At 41.5% G+C, this 15,931-nt stretch overlaps 2 protein-coding genes across 2 annotated transcripts; one reads left to right on the top strand and one right to left on the bottom strand.

Moving 5' to 3' along the window:
• The first annotated feature begins 663 nt into the window (after window positions 1-663).
• LOC116725717 (aminolevulinate, delta-, synthase 2) lies at window positions 664-8,147 on the top strand. The gene is made up of 10 exons (XM_032572012.1): window positions 664-830; window positions 1,860-2,208; window positions 2,287-2,379; window positions 2,494-2,716; window positions 3,858-4,042; window positions 4,280-4,459; window positions 5,580-5,744; window positions 6,523-6,791; window positions 7,254-7,416; window positions 7,653-8,147. Exons 2-10 carry the CDS (start codon window positions 1,881-1,883, stop codon window positions 7,814-7,816), a joined length of 1,770 nt encoding a protein of 589 aa, XP_032427903.1. The 5' UTR covers window positions 664-830; window positions 1,860-1,880; the 3' UTR covers window positions 7,817-8,147.
• Window positions 7,996-15,237, bottom strand: ttc34 (tetratricopeptide repeat domain 34). Its single transcript, XM_032562586.1, has 9 exons — window positions 14,925-15,237; window positions 12,369-14,150; window positions 12,305-12,318; window positions 11,243-11,591; window positions 10,537-10,729; window positions 10,209-10,375; window positions 9,759-10,040; window positions 9,418-9,636; window positions 7,996-8,844 (listed from the first exon to the last, which is right to left on the bottom strand). Exons 2-9 carry the CDS (start codon window positions 13,428-13,430, stop codon window positions 8,473-8,475), a joined length of 2,658 nt encoding a protein of 885 aa, XP_032418477.1. The 5' UTR covers window positions 13,431-14,150; window positions 14,925-15,237; the 3' UTR covers window positions 7,996-8,472.
• Between the last annotated feature and the right edge of the window lie 694 nt (window positions 15,238-15,931).

The raw sequence follows: 15,931 nt of genomic DNA, 5'->3' as shown, positions 1-15,931 counted from the left end.
AGAAAACTTGATAGTAACAAGTTTGGTAGAGGACTCAAATGCATCAGGACAGAGGCAAACATGGAAAGATTAAGAGTTTAATGAAGAATTGGATGTATTTACTCAGAAAGCCACATGGAAACCAGGATGACAGGAACAGAATATTGGAGGCAATGGCGGTTTCTGATATGGGTGTCCGCCCAGGGCGTCATCTTGTGGGGTCTGAAATATGTACTTTGTGTGAAGGTAAATTAAAGAAAAAGAATGGAATGAATACAGTCTCCGATGTATAAAGAATACACTAGTCATTGCCCTTTTAGTCTTTCTAACAAACAGAAATGATTTGCTCAATATGTTCCGGTATTGATCAGTTTGCTTTTTGTACATGTCCTAAACTTGTTAAAACATCTTTATTTTTAAATCCTAAAAACTATCAAATTAGTTTTTAGCAAGTTGTAGACCATATTTAAAGTGTTTTAAAAAAAAAAACACATACACATTCATCTGTTTTAAATTAGGCTGTTGTGATTAAATGAAGATTACATTAAAAGTCGTCTGAGATTGAGCTTTTCTTTTCAGTGGCATAAAATCCTTCATTATGACATTATCACTTATTGCCAGTCCCAACTGAAACTGGGTAGGTGAACGGCACATATCTGCATCTTTGCACCTCCCACACATACGCTAACAGCTCCCTGCCCGGCCCCTTTCCAGGCTGAGCCCCAGACGGCCCTTCAGAGGAACTCAAGATTGCATAATACTCTTTTTAACGTCTGACGTATAAGAGTCGATCCTCTCTTACTTTCTGCCTATTTGCTGTTCTGAAGTTCGTCCTCAGTGCAGGTCAACAGGTGAGTTCACGTTTGCTTTTTTAAAATTAATTTATTTATTTATTTATTTATTTATTCAGTTAGTTAGTTAGTTAGTTAGTTAGTTAGTGTTTATGTTTTGGTGAATAATTTCAGGAATGTACATATAAATATAAATGTATTTATATGTTATATTTAATTTATTTAGTAATTTAGTAAATATATTTACTTATTTGATGTTTGTTTTTATTTGATAGTAACACGAGTGCATTTAACAGTCATTTATTTATGGTTGGTTTCTTAGATCATTTTACATTTTTATTTATTTACGCATTTGTGTTTTTTATTTTACCCAATAATACCCAAGCATATTTTATTTAATATTCATTTCACATTACAAGTGTCATTTGAAGAAACCATTATTATTATTATTAGTATTATTATTAGCATTTTACCTTTTTGGGGTCTATGTGTACATAGCTGAATATGACTGACACCAATAAAATGTCAGGCATTAAGAAAACAAAACAAACCAAGCAGTTACTAGTTTCGATATTGTTGGAGCGTTTAGGCCTAAACCCAAGGAAAGAAAACATTTGACCACAAGAAAAGGCCACAAATCCCTAGAACTGCTTTATCAGTTGACCACAGCAGATAGGGAGAACCAGCCTTTTATAAAACGAAACAACACACGGACATACTATTTAGAAAATTAAAACATTCATCAATCTTTATATAGTGATAAAGATTGGTCAATCGACTATTGAGTCAGAAACTCATTTGTTCCTGTCTTTATGAAATGTTTTGACAATAGATGGAAAAAGGGGTTTATAATTTAGAAAACTTTGAGTTTTGCCGTGATCAGCTGGCGATATCAGTCAGAACGGCCCTTGAGCATCTGCACCATGCAGATAAGCAGCAGCTGAATGACACACCCTTGATTAGACCCTCCATGCTGAACCATTACACCACTATCATCCCTCTAGGGCTATAGTTTGTCTTCACAAATTCACTAAGACAATAAATTGCCATAACAGATGCAATAACTTCCTGCTTCCTGCCTTTCGTCAGAATAAGAACAGCTCCGGTACGATGGCAGCCTTTCTTCATCACTGCCCCTTCCTGAAGTCTGTCCCACATCCAGCTTTAAGAAGAACTGGAGCTGCTTTGCTGTCCCTGGCAGACCAATGTCCCATCATCGCTCGGCAGATCACCGTGAGCGGCACGTCCTCTCTGGAGGCCAAGCTGAGCTCCTCGCCCACCAAACCCAACGGCCAGCTTCCAACAGTGGAGCAAAAGAGGAAGTTTGCTCAAACCGCAACTCAGGTGGCAGTGTCTGCATCGAAGGGCTGCCCCTTCGTCAGCTCACAGATTGGGATGGTTAAAGCTAGCCCTGAGGTTCAGGAGGATGTCAAAGATGGTAGGGATTACGTGAATGTCACAAGTTTAACTCTTAATGGAAGCCAAGTTCACAAAAATGCACAAATTCCTCTCGCAGGTTTGATGACCTCTCTGTTGAAAGGTATAAAAGAGCCTGTGTTTTCAACTTCTCATCAAACCAGCATGGCCATCCAGCTCAATGACAACATGGGTAAGATTTACCATTTCCAACGTGCTCTTTATTTAACATGATAAATTCCCGTCATATCTTAAAAATACGTTGTTTCTGATGGCTAATTTCATGTCAATGTGACCCACAAACCAGTTGGACCCAGTTATGATTATGATAGCTTCTTCAAGGAAATGATTGAAGAGAAAAAGAAGGACCACACTTACAGAGTGTTTAAGACCGTAAACAGGAGCGCCAAGCAATTCCCCCATGCCGAGGATTACTCCCTTTCTGGAAGAAAGGCCTCTCAGGTCTCAGTGTGGTGCAGCAACGACTATCTGGGAATGAGCCGGCACCCAAAGGTCCTTGGTGCCATCAGGTAGGCAGACAAAGCAACAGGTAAAAATTGTCTGTATTTTAGGTCTGTTTCTCTTACTGTTCACTAATTGTGTACTACTAAAATTCAGAGAAAAACACAGATATTTTAGTAGTTTACGTGGGTCCAGAAACTGCATTTCTTCAGGAATCCATCATCTGTATAACACTGTCTAAATAATTTGAAAATATTAATATTTCAATTAATATGTGTTTTTGTTGCTGATTCTTTTAACGTTCTTTGTGAGTGATAACCCCTTTATGATCCTTTTAACTCTTGCGGTATGGGCTCCCAAATCACAGGCCTCAAAACTTTTCTAAAATAAAACAGACAACAATATGGGCATCCTTCTAAGTGTCAGACCAATCACATCCATGCATCAAAAGGCATGCAGAAAATGCAACAACAAAAATTGACATTTAAATTTGCAATAAAATTGACCTACACAAGGAACAATCGCTTCATTATAAATTTAAGTCCAAGCTTAAATTTATCTTTAAATTTTTGACCAACATGTTTTTTCTGACTTTTATTATTAACAATTTGTAGCATCCCAGACCAAGTCAACTTGAATCTGATAGAGGATTTCTGGAGGGAGCTAAAAATTAGGGAGATGCCAAACAGGTCCTCTTTCTAAAATGTAAAAAAGAAAAAAAGTGTTTTTAATTGATACCTTTTTTTGTCTGTTAAAACAATGTGATCAGTTAACACCCTACAACTATAAACTTATTTCCTAAACCTCAGTTCCTCTAATGAAACTGACAGGTTAATTTCCATAAATTAAAACAAAATATTATAACAGTTACAGATCATCATAGATCTACTTAAAATAAAAAAAAGCACATTTTCTTTGATTAATTCAAAACTACTTTTTTTTTCAAATCCAACGAGAGATTGACGTTGCCCTTACCACATGTTAGCATGAGCTCATCCCTGCTAAAATCTAACAGGGATGCTTAGTACTTGGATTTTGCGTAGGCTTACAACTACAAGTCTTATTGTATTTTAAGTCAGAAGACACACAAACAAAAAAATTGCAAGGACCATTACTGTGGGCAAAAAAACAAATTGCCGTGTTTCATTGAGCCGGCCATTTAGATGAGATCATTTTCCAATCATTGTTCTTGGTTATGGCCGTCCTCAGAGATGCCCTGGAGAATCACGGTGCAGGAGCAGGAGGGACCCGGAACATCTCCGGCACCAGCAACTTCCACGTTTCCATGGAAAACGAGCTCGCCCAGCTGCACAAAAAAGATGCTGCTTTGGTGTTTTCCTCTTGCTTTGTTGCAAATGACTCCACCCTCTTCACTCTGGCAAAAAATCTCCCAGGTCAGTGGAACCCATGAGCTGGATGACTACATTCAGTTGATGACAGGAGGTCTGAGTTGGAGTTGCTTCATAACTGTTTTCGAAAAGCCATGTTTAGGACATAAAATAAATGAGGGATTTTACAACGGAACAACGGTTTTCATGCACACTACACCAATCTCAACCATAGCCCCTGACCCCTAACTGTCCTATCTAGAGTAGCCTCTCATTTCATGAGGTGTTCCCTCTGCCATGCAGGCTGCGAGATCTACTCTGATGCAGGGAACCATGCATCAATGATCCAAGGCATCAGGAACAGCAGGGCCAAGCGCTTCATCTTCCGCCACAACGACAGCCGACACCTGGAAGAACTGCTGCAGCGCTCCGACCCGAAGACTCCAAAGATCGTGGCGTTTGAGACTGTGCACTCTATGGATGGTGAGTCCACTGCAATGACAACAAACTTTATTTTAGTCTATTCTCTACAGTTGTTTTTAGTGTGTGTGCTTTATGGTCGCTGTCTGTGTTTGGATCTGCGTCAGATGTTCACTTAGTCATTTCTTTAACTTGGTGATGTTAACAACAATTTTGATTCCAATAATATGTATTGGCTTGTGGTCTGATTTGAAAACACAAAACTAAAACTTGTTTTGGTTCAGAAAGTTGTGGGATCCCTGCAGGATACTTTGAGATACTGTCTCAATCTTGCGCTAATTCACCCACGTTATGAAGTCTCATGTTTTTAAAGAAAATTCCAAGTGTTTTAATTAGTTAGAAATCTAAGTTTATTATTATATTACTTGAGGTTTTTTTTTTTGGGGTTTTTTTTGCTGCAATGCCGAGTGTAGATCCTGAGGGTCTGATGAACAGGCTTTGCTCTATAATTTATTTATGCCTTATACTTGACTTTTAGGAACTTATAATAAACTAATTATCTGGTACAAAGTCTACTTTTCCTCTTTCCTGGGTCCGTTTTCCAGAAAATTAGCTCATCACACAATCTCAGTCTAATTTCATTCCATGAAAGAAAATGGTGGAACAGCTACAAATTAGCATGTGTGAGTTTTTTTGTTGTTTTTTTGCTAAACTTATTTCCAAACTGAAAGAAGAAATTATACATATTAATTCTCCTTTCTTTGTAAAAAAAAAAAAAAAAAGCAAATAGTGGAGCGTTAGCATTGTGTTGTTCACTATAAAGAAAATAATATTGGAAAATATGCCCGAATCAGTAATCACATTCAGAAATGCATAATTATGACAAGTTTATTTTTGTAATCAAGGTTTTTTTTCTTTCTTCAACACCATCTCCAAAGTGGGAAGAAATTTTTCTCCAGCTTCATTCTCTTTTAGTAATATCGCACATTACTGAGAACTCTATCACACAGGCGAAGTAATTTTCAAACAAAATTCCTTAAAGTCATTTTGAAAAATATATACCAAGACAAAAATACTACCCTGTATTTGTCATATAGTTTAATTTATGCACAGTGATGATATGTGTAGCTACAGGGATCCGCTGTTCACCTACACACATCTAATTTTGTCATGCTTTTCTCAGGGGCCATATGTCCTTTGGAAGAGCTGTGTGACGTCGCTCATCACTATGGGGCCCTGACGTTTGTGGATGAGGTCCACGCCGTGGGTCTGTATGGAGCCCACGGGGCCGGAGTGGGAGAGAGAGACAACGTTATGCACAAGATTGACGTGGTTTCTGGGACCCTAGGTGAGTTCAGTTTGAATGTAGTGTTGTCTGAAATGCAGAAGTTATTAAGTTGCTTTGCTTTTTATTTACTTTGTGTTTTTGCATGAAAATGCTTCAAAAAGGCCCATTTTTGATTTAAAAAAATAAAATAAAATTGTTTCCACACTTGCATCAGCCATCTACTGGCTGTCATCGGTAAATTGTTTGTCTGCTGGGCTTATCTCCCATGTGTAGACACTTGTATACAAACCGACACTGTCCTAAAGCCAAAATAACTGCAACAACTTTCTTCAAATGGCTCCTTTGGCACTGGTCAAATGAGAGCAGGACGGGTGAGCATCCATCGGAGGAGCAGAAGTTTTATCAGCTGGGTGTCGGTCCTCCTCCCTCTCTGGCAGCGATGATAAAGCACGCAGTTCATACTGAGTGTAACCTAAGAACAACTGCAAGTTTTCAGATAAACACCCATATAAACTAATCCTGGATTATACCATATGACCTTTTAATTTCCTTCCTGTTAGTGTGACCCTGTAAGTGGTTTACCTTCAAGCAATCAACTAAAAAAATTAAATACAATTGAAACCAAGATTTTTTTTATTTTTTTTAAAAAACTGCTACATACATTAGCACTGGAGTGCATGCATGCAATACTGAAAATAAGTTTACAAATTATTTGGTAATTAAAATATTAGTGCTGTTAGTTTGAAAGTACTGTGTCTTGGGCTAAAAATGCAAACGTGTTCGTTATTTTACTAATTTATGTAGCTCAGACAAAATCCGTCTTCTCTTTCCGTTTAAGGAAAAGCCTTTGGTTGCGTGGGAGGCTACATTGCCAGCAGCGCCGCCCTGGTGGACACGGTGCGCTCCTACGCAGCCGGCTTCATCTTCACCACCGCTCTACCCCCAATGGTCCTGGCAGGAGCTCTGGAGTCTGTGCGGGTCCTGAAGAGTCCCGAGGGCCAGGTGCTGCGTAGGGCCCACCAGAGGAATGTGAAACTCATGAGGCAGCTGCTCATGGACAAAGGCCTGCCTGTCGTCAATTGCCCCAGCCACATCATCCCCATTCGGGTAGGAAGCGTTCCCTAACATTTAGGAATTGCAACATACAGCGTTTTAAGCTTCAGTAACTTTCCTCATAGATTTCACGTTTTGCCAGGTTTGTCCCTCTTATTACAACACATTTCCTGTGATTACACACCACCTCTTCAAGGTTTTTACACTCTGTCACTTTAGAACAACCAATTGAAGTATATTGGATTTTGTGTGAAAGACCAATAAAAACAATCACATTTGAGAAATGGAAGAAAAAGAATACACAAATTTAACAATTACGGGTATACAGAGTTTTACATTATTTATTAGGATTAATGAGCTACAGTACGGCTTCCCACAAAACACAGTTTAACTTGGAGATCAAGCATCCAAAGTCTATTAATTAATTCCAAGTCATTACCACTCAGACCCTTACAGACAAAAGCTGAATCTGCCGGACCAGTCGCTTAATTAAAGTGTTTCTGTTCTGTTTTCCAGGTTGGCAATGCTGAGCTGAACACCAAGGTGAGCGACATTTTGCTGGAGAGACACAACATCTACATCCAGGCCATTAACTTCCCCACGGTGCCTCGTGGGGAGGAGCTGCTGCGCCTGGCTCCGTCTCCCCACCACAACCCCAGCATGATGGAGGACTTTGTGGGTGAGTGAGTGTGGATCTCTGCCACAGTGAGGTCAGAGACATACGAGTTCAATAAGCTTAAGAAAAGACACAACGATTGACGATGTAAATTGGGAGTATTTTTACAGGCCTATGGTTAGGTATGCAAACTAACCCAAAAAAAACAACACTATTGTTGCAAAACTTGCTTTAGGTTAATCGTAGAAGTAAAATAGCTAAAAAAATATTTTTTTGTACTGTCTGTTTTGTGTTCACAGGGAAACTCATGGAGGTTTGGCAGGAAGTGGGTCTGCCACTCAACAGCCTAGGCACGGCTTCCTGCAACTTCTGCGACCGCCCACTACACTTTGACCTCATGAGCGAGTGGGAGAAATCTTACTTCGGCAATATGGAGCCCCAGTACATCACTGTGTCTGCTTAAAAACAAAGTCTATGCTCTGTCTCGTCACAAGCTGCGCAGTCGAAGCATAACTTTAATGAGTGCTACCGGGTTTTCGCAGACGGGCATATTAACGCACAGGCAAAATTAAACTAAAACTAAAACCCAGTATTTATTTTTTGGGCTTTTCTGTATTTTATTTTTACATATATATATATATATTTTTTGGCTTTTTAATGAGTGTTTTCTGCCGTGAATATGATTAAAGAAACGCCTCCAGCATTTTAAAAACATGAAACCTGCACATTTGGCACTTTCTTAAATCTCCTGTGTTAAGTGTTAAGACAGTTTGAAATAAATATTCAGGTTTGCAGTCTTGCCTTCAGTAAAATAAGCATCTATTGTTTGTTACAACAATGTCTTTGCTAGTGCTCTATGGTACATGTATGTACAATAACAACATTATCTGACTGTGCTGTTTGGTATCTAAAAAATAATACATTTGCATCATATTAAACATTATTCCGTCATGAAGACACTGATTCTAAAATTAGGCTGAACTTGGAAGACACAGGGTGCTTTGAATTGCCATGACTTGTCCTATAAGGACTTAGATGATGCTTTATCAGTTTTATCCTTCCTCCAGCAGGTAAATACCATAAAGGCTTCTGTGTCCACCTGAATCTTTTCTATCAGAACTAGTTGACATTGCACGGGCTGGCCACCTCTCGTTTGACCCTTGCTCTCAGCCTGCGTAGCTCTGCGTTTTCACTGTCCACAACCAGGCCGCCTTCAATCAGAGTCCAGGCCTTATCGAGCTGCTGCTCCCCGTACTGCTGCAGAGCCGCTCGCATGAAGCACTCAGCCAATCGCTGCCTTCCCAGACCTGCCTCTACACACTGAAGGGCCTGCTCCCTGTGGAGGCCCAAAGCTTGGGTGAAGTCTTCCAGAGCTGCTCCCTCTCTGGAGCAAAGCACCAAACTGTGGCCTCGCCGACACAGATCCTCCACGCAGATTCTGGGGTCGTCTGAGCAGCTAGGCGTGTTTCTGGATAACGCCGTCCAGGTCAGCTACCGCCAACTCATGAAAGGCGAGCTGCGCGAAGCAGGTGGCCCGCTGGCGAAGGTACTGTAACCTGCGGTGTCCCGTCGCTTGTACTGCTACTGTCAGGAGAGCGAGAGCCTGATTCCACTGGCCAGCCGATGACAAAACGCCGGCTTCCAGAGCTGCTGCCTGTTATAAAAACAGAGAAATTATTTCTCTCTAACCTTGTAAAGTTCATCAAATGAAAAACTAACTGCAATGATTTTAAAACAAATCATTGCAGTTAGTTACAGTGCAAAGCTATTCACGCCTGTAGAACTTTTCCACATTTTCTCACAAATGATGCTTGACTATAGAGCTTAATTCTGCTTTTCTAAGGAGGCTTCTAAAGCTAATCATTTATTATTAGGTGTCAGATTAGAAGGGGCTGATCATAAACACATTGCACTTTCATTTGCCTTTCACTTTACATTTATGCAAAGTTATGGTGAAAAAAATGTTTAAGAAAAAGTTCAACGATATGAATTATTTTCCAAGTCAGCGTATATGAATAAAAGCTTTGCTGCAGTTTCCCTCAAGTTTCTTGCACAAAGGCTTACCTGTGCCATGCATTTTCGCTGATTAAATGGGATCAGAGCCAGCAAGAAGTCCAGAGTAGATGAATCTTTCTCAGTGACTTTGCTGAGCCTGTAGGCTGCGCTACTCCTGTCCTTCTGCTGCCAGGTCTCCACCACTCCCAGCCTGGCCTGGGCTGCTGCATCCCTCGGTTCCTTGGCCAAAAACCTGGCAGAGGTGGCTGGAAGCTGCCTTAACATCACCTGAAGGAAACAGACAAAAGCAGAGAGTTACAACGTATCTTATTATTAACATCAAACTTGCCAGGAAATTCTGATTGATATCACCAAGCTCCACTATTCTCTGCACAATTTGTCAAAGATGCTGTCCCACCTTTGGCTAAAAGTGTGTCCACATAGAGAAGATGCCATCTGGGGTCTCTGCTGTCTGTCCTCATCAAAGCGCCACCAATTATGAAAGCCTCCCTCAGCTGCTCATCGTGGCAGGGGACCGACTGGGTGATCACGGTGTTTGACAAACTGGTGCGACAGAACTGATGCAGCCAGTCACAGATCAGCTTCCGGGCTTTGTCTTTGAGTGACAGGATCTCTTTGACGACCGTGTCGGCTTTTATCTGAAGAGCAGTGAGGATGTCGTGAACACATTCCTTGGTGAGAGGAGGAGACAATTGTGACACTGTCAGTTGATTGCGTTAAGACAAATATATTTTATTATTTCCCACAAATGTTGATGTCATGAATGAGCATTGTCGAGCCACTGATAACTTTTTAGTAGCTTTTTATAAATAATTGCCATTATTTCAGCTGAAAAATACCTTTTGCTGGTTGAGCATGAGGTACGTGAAGCCCCTTCCACAGAGAGCCGGAACGTGTTTCTGATGCTCCTTCAAAATGGCACTGAAGTCGAAGATGGCCGTCTTTCTCTGGCCCAGTAACACGTAACACCTCGCTCTTTCCAACAGCGAATCTTCTGCCTCCCCACCTAAAAAAAAAGGAGTGCATAATTTTCAAATTGTATTAATTTATGCTACTAATTTAAAACAAATCATGATTTTAATTCACGTGTCGCCGAAAATGTATTTGGTCGACAATATCAAACGGACTACTACAAAATATCAAGAACTCTTTAGCAGAGCTGATCACCAGAGGCCATGATAGCAATAGAGAGGTACGCCACAGCTTCCCTGACAGAGCTCTCCTCTGTCGAGGCGTCCAGGACGCGTTTAGCCGCTGTGTGGCAGTGTCCCTGCAGCAGCGCTCGGTCCTTCGGTTGTGCCACAGCCAGCAGGCTGCGCAGGCAGCTGGTCTCCCCGCATGCAAGGAGCTTTTTGAGCAGCTGAAGAAGAAAAGGATAAACAGTAAATGTAGAAATAAACGTTGTAGTAATTTGATGAGAATAGATCCTGGGATAGAATTTCGAGGTGTGTTTTTAGTTGGATGGCACCCTCAGCAATCTCTCCCATCCCTCAAGACTTAGAATGGCTGGGAGTTAGAGACAATATATAAAATTAACAAAAAAGCTACAAATATTTAGCCGGTGCCTTACAGCTTCCCAGAAACAGAATTACAGACGACTGGACTGACTAAGAACCTCCTGCTGCTAATTTGGAGGTGTAGGAAGGTGAAATGAAACAGGAAGAGATTTAGTTTATTTTTCTGCCGAGTAACCAGATTTGATCAACTTCTTATAAATTGGGAAATCTAATTAGAGTGTAAATGACTTCTTGTGGGGCTCCATTTTATGAATCATTTGAGACAGTGTATAGGAAGCTGTTTGGGCAAAATTAAAGGATAAAGGATTGAATTTCCTTGCCCAACAGCAAAAAAATTACAAAATTAACTTCTGTACCTGATTGGCGTCATAGTGAAAGCCCCTGTGGAGCTGCAGGAGTGCGAGGCGAGCCAGGAGAGGAGCCCGAGGATTGGGGGAACCCACAGACAGCAGTAACCTGTAGGCCTCCTCCACTCGCCCAAGCTGGTACAATACATCTGCTGTGAGGATGTGAGGCCCGTCAGCATGGGGCTGAAGGTCCATGAGCAACCCGGCCAGAGAATGGACACCAGTAGGAGTTCTAGAGTGCAAGGCAACCAATGATGCAGCATAACTATGAAGACATCGCACTAAAAACATGATTATAAAACACTGTTTTACGAGAAGGTTTGACCTGCTATATTTACATTCATGATCTTGTCTAGGGCTGAAACGGTTAATCAAATTTATTGTGATGAAATGATTATTGAAATAGTAATTGATTAATTGTTAACTGGCGTATACAGACTAAAAAAAAAGGCAATTTGCATGAAAGAACAACACTCAGAGCTGTGATTAAGCTAAAACTGTTGTTACATCTTGCATTTAAGATAAAAAAAAAAACTTTCTCTGCAAACATGTTCTACCCTTAACTCTTCAAGTGGCAGTTTTAGCTTCACCTGGTTCAAATTCTGTTTAAAAACAACTTTTGCTATCAATTAATCAGAAAGAAAATCACAAAATCAGTCCCCACACTATATTGACATCAACTCAAGCACAAGGAGTGAAATTTTTACATGTTAATGTTAGAAGTATTTTGTAGCTGCAGATGCATCCATTGCTTCAAATGATCAAGCATGTGATAAAGAAATGTAATGTTATTGCATTTTAGGCAATAAAATGTGTATTTTCTTACTTTAAAAAGGTATTCAATTATTTGTTTATTTGCCTTTTTAATGTATTTCTAATACTGAACAAGATCAAAATGCTGTTGGTAAATGATAAATCTGCAGAGGGGGCAATTTTTATTATCCGATTATTCGTCCGAATTATTGATAGAATAAGGTATTACGAAAATAATTGTTAGTTGCAGCCCTAATATCATAAGAGTTTGTACCAAGATATTTACGAATATCTACGAAGCTACTATCATGATATTACTTCTCTTTTTCTTCCTCAAAACGTGTGTGAACCAATCACCCTGTCAGTGGGACAAATGTCATACCCTGCTGCTGTGGTTTTCTCTCTTTGATGGCACCTGAAGTTGCCCCTTATGTTTTGGATGCTGTGGATCTTCACTTGAACCGGACTCGGACTTGTCCTTTACGCACCCCTCCAGCATGACTCCGCCCTGCTCGAGCAGGACTGTAAACAGCAGACCCCTAAAGTTCCACGGCACCAAGCAGCGGACTGTCAGAGCCGTTTCCCGGGGATGCAGCCTGCTGGCTGTCATGTAGTCCAGAGCTGTGAGGTAATTTGACCCAGCCATCATGCGCAGCAGCCCCCTGCCACAAAGTGCCCGCACGCAGCTGGACGGGTGCGGCGTGTTGTGCTCTAACACAGCTTGAAAATCTTCTAAGGCCCCCTTGTGGTCCCCAGAAAGAAGCCGGGCGTATCCACAAAGAACTTGGACTGTGTTTTGATAGCTCTGTTGTCCCTGGGCAGCAGCTAGTTGGCTGCAGATCGAGAGAGCCTCTTTGTGCTCCCCTCTGAGGAGCAGACAGTCAGCCAGCCTCACCCGCAGCTCTCTGCCTCCTCCATCAGGCTCCAAATGGCACAGAGTGCGTAGGGAAGTGATCACAGGGTCCAGAAGCTCTACTCCCTCTGTAGATCTTAGGTCGGCGCGGATAAGGACCCTCTCTCTGAAGCCAGACAAACCCCTCTCAGCCTGCTGACGCAGATGGTTGCGAGCTGCCATCCCTGTCCCGTAATCGGTGAAGAGCTTTTTGAAGTAGGTTCTGGCAGTGGCAGGGTGGATCTCAAACGCCTCTCCCAGATCTGTGCACTCCTCTGCCGTTTTGCCACCTACTGAGAGACAAGCAGCTGCTCGACAGGTTAAGAGTCTGGCTTTCCTCTCTGGACCACCCTCAGGTAATTCGTCTGCAGGCTGTGGTGACAATTTCTGATGTAAAAGAGAAGTGTAGATCTCTGCACTTTCCACGAACCTGCCCGTCAAGAACAAATCTGCTGCTTGAAGTTCCTGTATTTCTCTGTCATCAGGGGAAACGGCCATTAAAAACTCAACCGCTATAGAAGCATCCTTTACATTTATTGCATTCTTCTCCATTGGGGTCGCTGACCTCTTGTTATCTAATGCAACATAGGGGACCTATAGGCATTACTTGATCTTTGAAGGCTTTTACTATTTTGGGTAGGTGTGCAGCTTGTCTGCTACGGACCAGAGAGGCTGTTTCTAATTTGTTATACCGATAAGCTGCTAGGTAAAGCCGTAGTCCCTTCAAACTGTGAGGCTGTGAAAAGAGGCAGGCCAGCGCTCGCGTTATCTCCAGCAGCACCTGAGTCGAACCTTCCTGATGAAGATTACGTTTGCCTTCGAGCAGAGCTGTGCAGCGTGCAAAAATCTCCTCACAGCCAAGCCCACCACTCTGGAGGAAGGGATTCCATTTTAAAAATGGTGGCAGACAAATTGTTGGGGCACAGCGTTGACAGGAAAACAGCCGCAAGACCCTTATTGATACCCTCGGCTGACTGATTGTCCCCATGACCGTTCAGCCAGCCTTCTAGAGTAGAGATGACCTTAACCAGACTGGGCCTTTCCAGTTTCCTCATGTGGGATACAGCAGAGGTGGCATGAGTCCTGAAGGCAGACATGTACAGCTGTCGTGGCCTTCCCCGTGTTTCCACTTTGAAGGAACCTGTCTCCATCTGCACACAGCTCCGAAACATTGACTCGAGGACAAACCAAAGCAGTCATGCTCAGATGTCAGTCCCTTTCTCTTCTCTCCTCTCTTCAGCTGTTCATACAGTAAAGTCCTGCGAAATCCCACTGCGAAAGGGAGAAAAAGACTACTTTTAATAGTGCACTGATTTGAGAACTTCACCAAGTATCAATTACAAGATATATTTGTGTGTGACTGTGTATAGGCATTTCTGAATACAGCACCGCTTTTGAACTGTTGCACATTCAACCCCATCTACTCTGATAAGTCTGAATAAATCCTGAGCATCCTGTTCGTTCTACAAATGCGCTGTAACACAGACTGCTACAGGAGATCCTTCCTGCCCACAGCCATAGATCTGCATCAAGTCCTTGAAGAACCATGAATAATATGAGTTACAACAAAAATGTAATTTCCCTTTGAGATCAATAAAGTATTTTTTTTATTTGAATTGATTTAAAAATGATGCTGAAAATAAAAAGGAAAAAGTCTGCTTCTAATCTGACTTTAAAAAAAAAAAACATCTTAGAGCGCCCCCGTGTGGGGTCTTTGGCTTACATTAACCCTCTTAAGACATTTTGTTTCACCACCAAAAGCCAACAAAAGTTTGTACTTTCATAGTGAGCAAAACCACCAACCCACCTCTGTGGTAGCCTTAGCCTTGTTTTGATTTTTTTATTTTTGTTCTCTTTCACTCGGGTTGTAAACAACCCGAGTGCAGGGAACTCCCGGCCCCACTTATGAAACTGAATCGCTGTGGGTGCGTGGTTGCCACGACAACGCGAGCGAGTCCGAATAACAGGGACTCCAGTGTTTATTTTTTCGAAGATTTAGCAATTAGACGATAGACAGAAAGTGGGCGAAGACAGAAATGAACTGACCGCGATAAGCTTCGCATATCGGTGAAGCATTTCCTCGCTTTGACTCCTCTCTCTTCTCGGAACGGGTCAGTTCTCCGCGGCAGTCGTTTTCAGGAGCTCGGCTCGTGGTTGCCATTGGAAACCACAGACGCCCGCTCTCAGACTATGATAGGCCGTGGGGTTTGCGAGTGGACTGGAACCTCTCTGTGGTACGCTTATCTCAGAGCTAAAGCTGGTGTAAAAATAGGAAGAGTTGCAGAGAAAGCAAAACATAAACTAAAAGATCATCAGTTTCCTTACTGCAGAAAATATAGAAAACATATATTTTGTGTTGGCATTAGTATTTAAGCACATGTTGGACCCATTTAATGACCTCTAGCAGTTAGAATTGGTTTAATTCAGAAACATTGAGGGGTCATGCCACAGCATCTTAATCAGATCTTAAAGTCTTACATTTAAGGCCACTTTAAAACCATTTAATTCTTCCTCCTTCTCTTCTTTTTTCTGTTCTGAATCATTCAGAGGTGGACTTACTGGTGTGCTTTGATAAACTGCATAACTGCATAGTCCAAATGTACTCTAACTCAAGGTTAAAATTGTCAGCTTTCAAGATTTTAGCTGGAGAGCAGAATTCATGGTTTCATACCTTGAGGCAGTAAAGCTGCCCCAGACAATCACGCTATTATAATTGTTCTTTAGTTATCACCTGGTTGACTCTTCATTCCTCTCTGAGTAATCTTAGTCGACTGGTCGCTCATGAAAAAGCTTCTCCAATGTTCAACTTTCTTCTCACTGTAAATCACTGATGTCCCAAATGGTTAGAAACAGCTTTGTAACCCCTCTGTCTACAATAATTATAAATGACTTTGTTTCTCAACTTTTCATGAATTTCTTTACATTGAAACATGACGTGTTTTTAGCCCTACTTCGTTCGCCAGACTGTTTCTATTTTAGCGACACATTACGTTTGGCAGTAAATATTGACCTGAGTGGGGCGAGGAAAAACTCAGCCTTCCAAAAATGATTCA

The sequence above is a fragment of the Xiphophorus hellerii genome, chromosome 1, assembly GCF_003331165.1.
Source record: "Xiphophorus hellerii strain 12219 chromosome 1, Xiphophorus_hellerii-4.1, whole genome shotgun sequence".
Taxonomy (NCBI): Eukaryota; Metazoa; Chordata; class Actinopteri; order Cyprinodontiformes; family Poeciliidae; genus Xiphophorus; species Xiphophorus hellerii.
The sequence above is the reverse complement of the archived record's forward strand: the minus strand, read 5'-3'. Positions and strand labels throughout refer to the sequence as shown.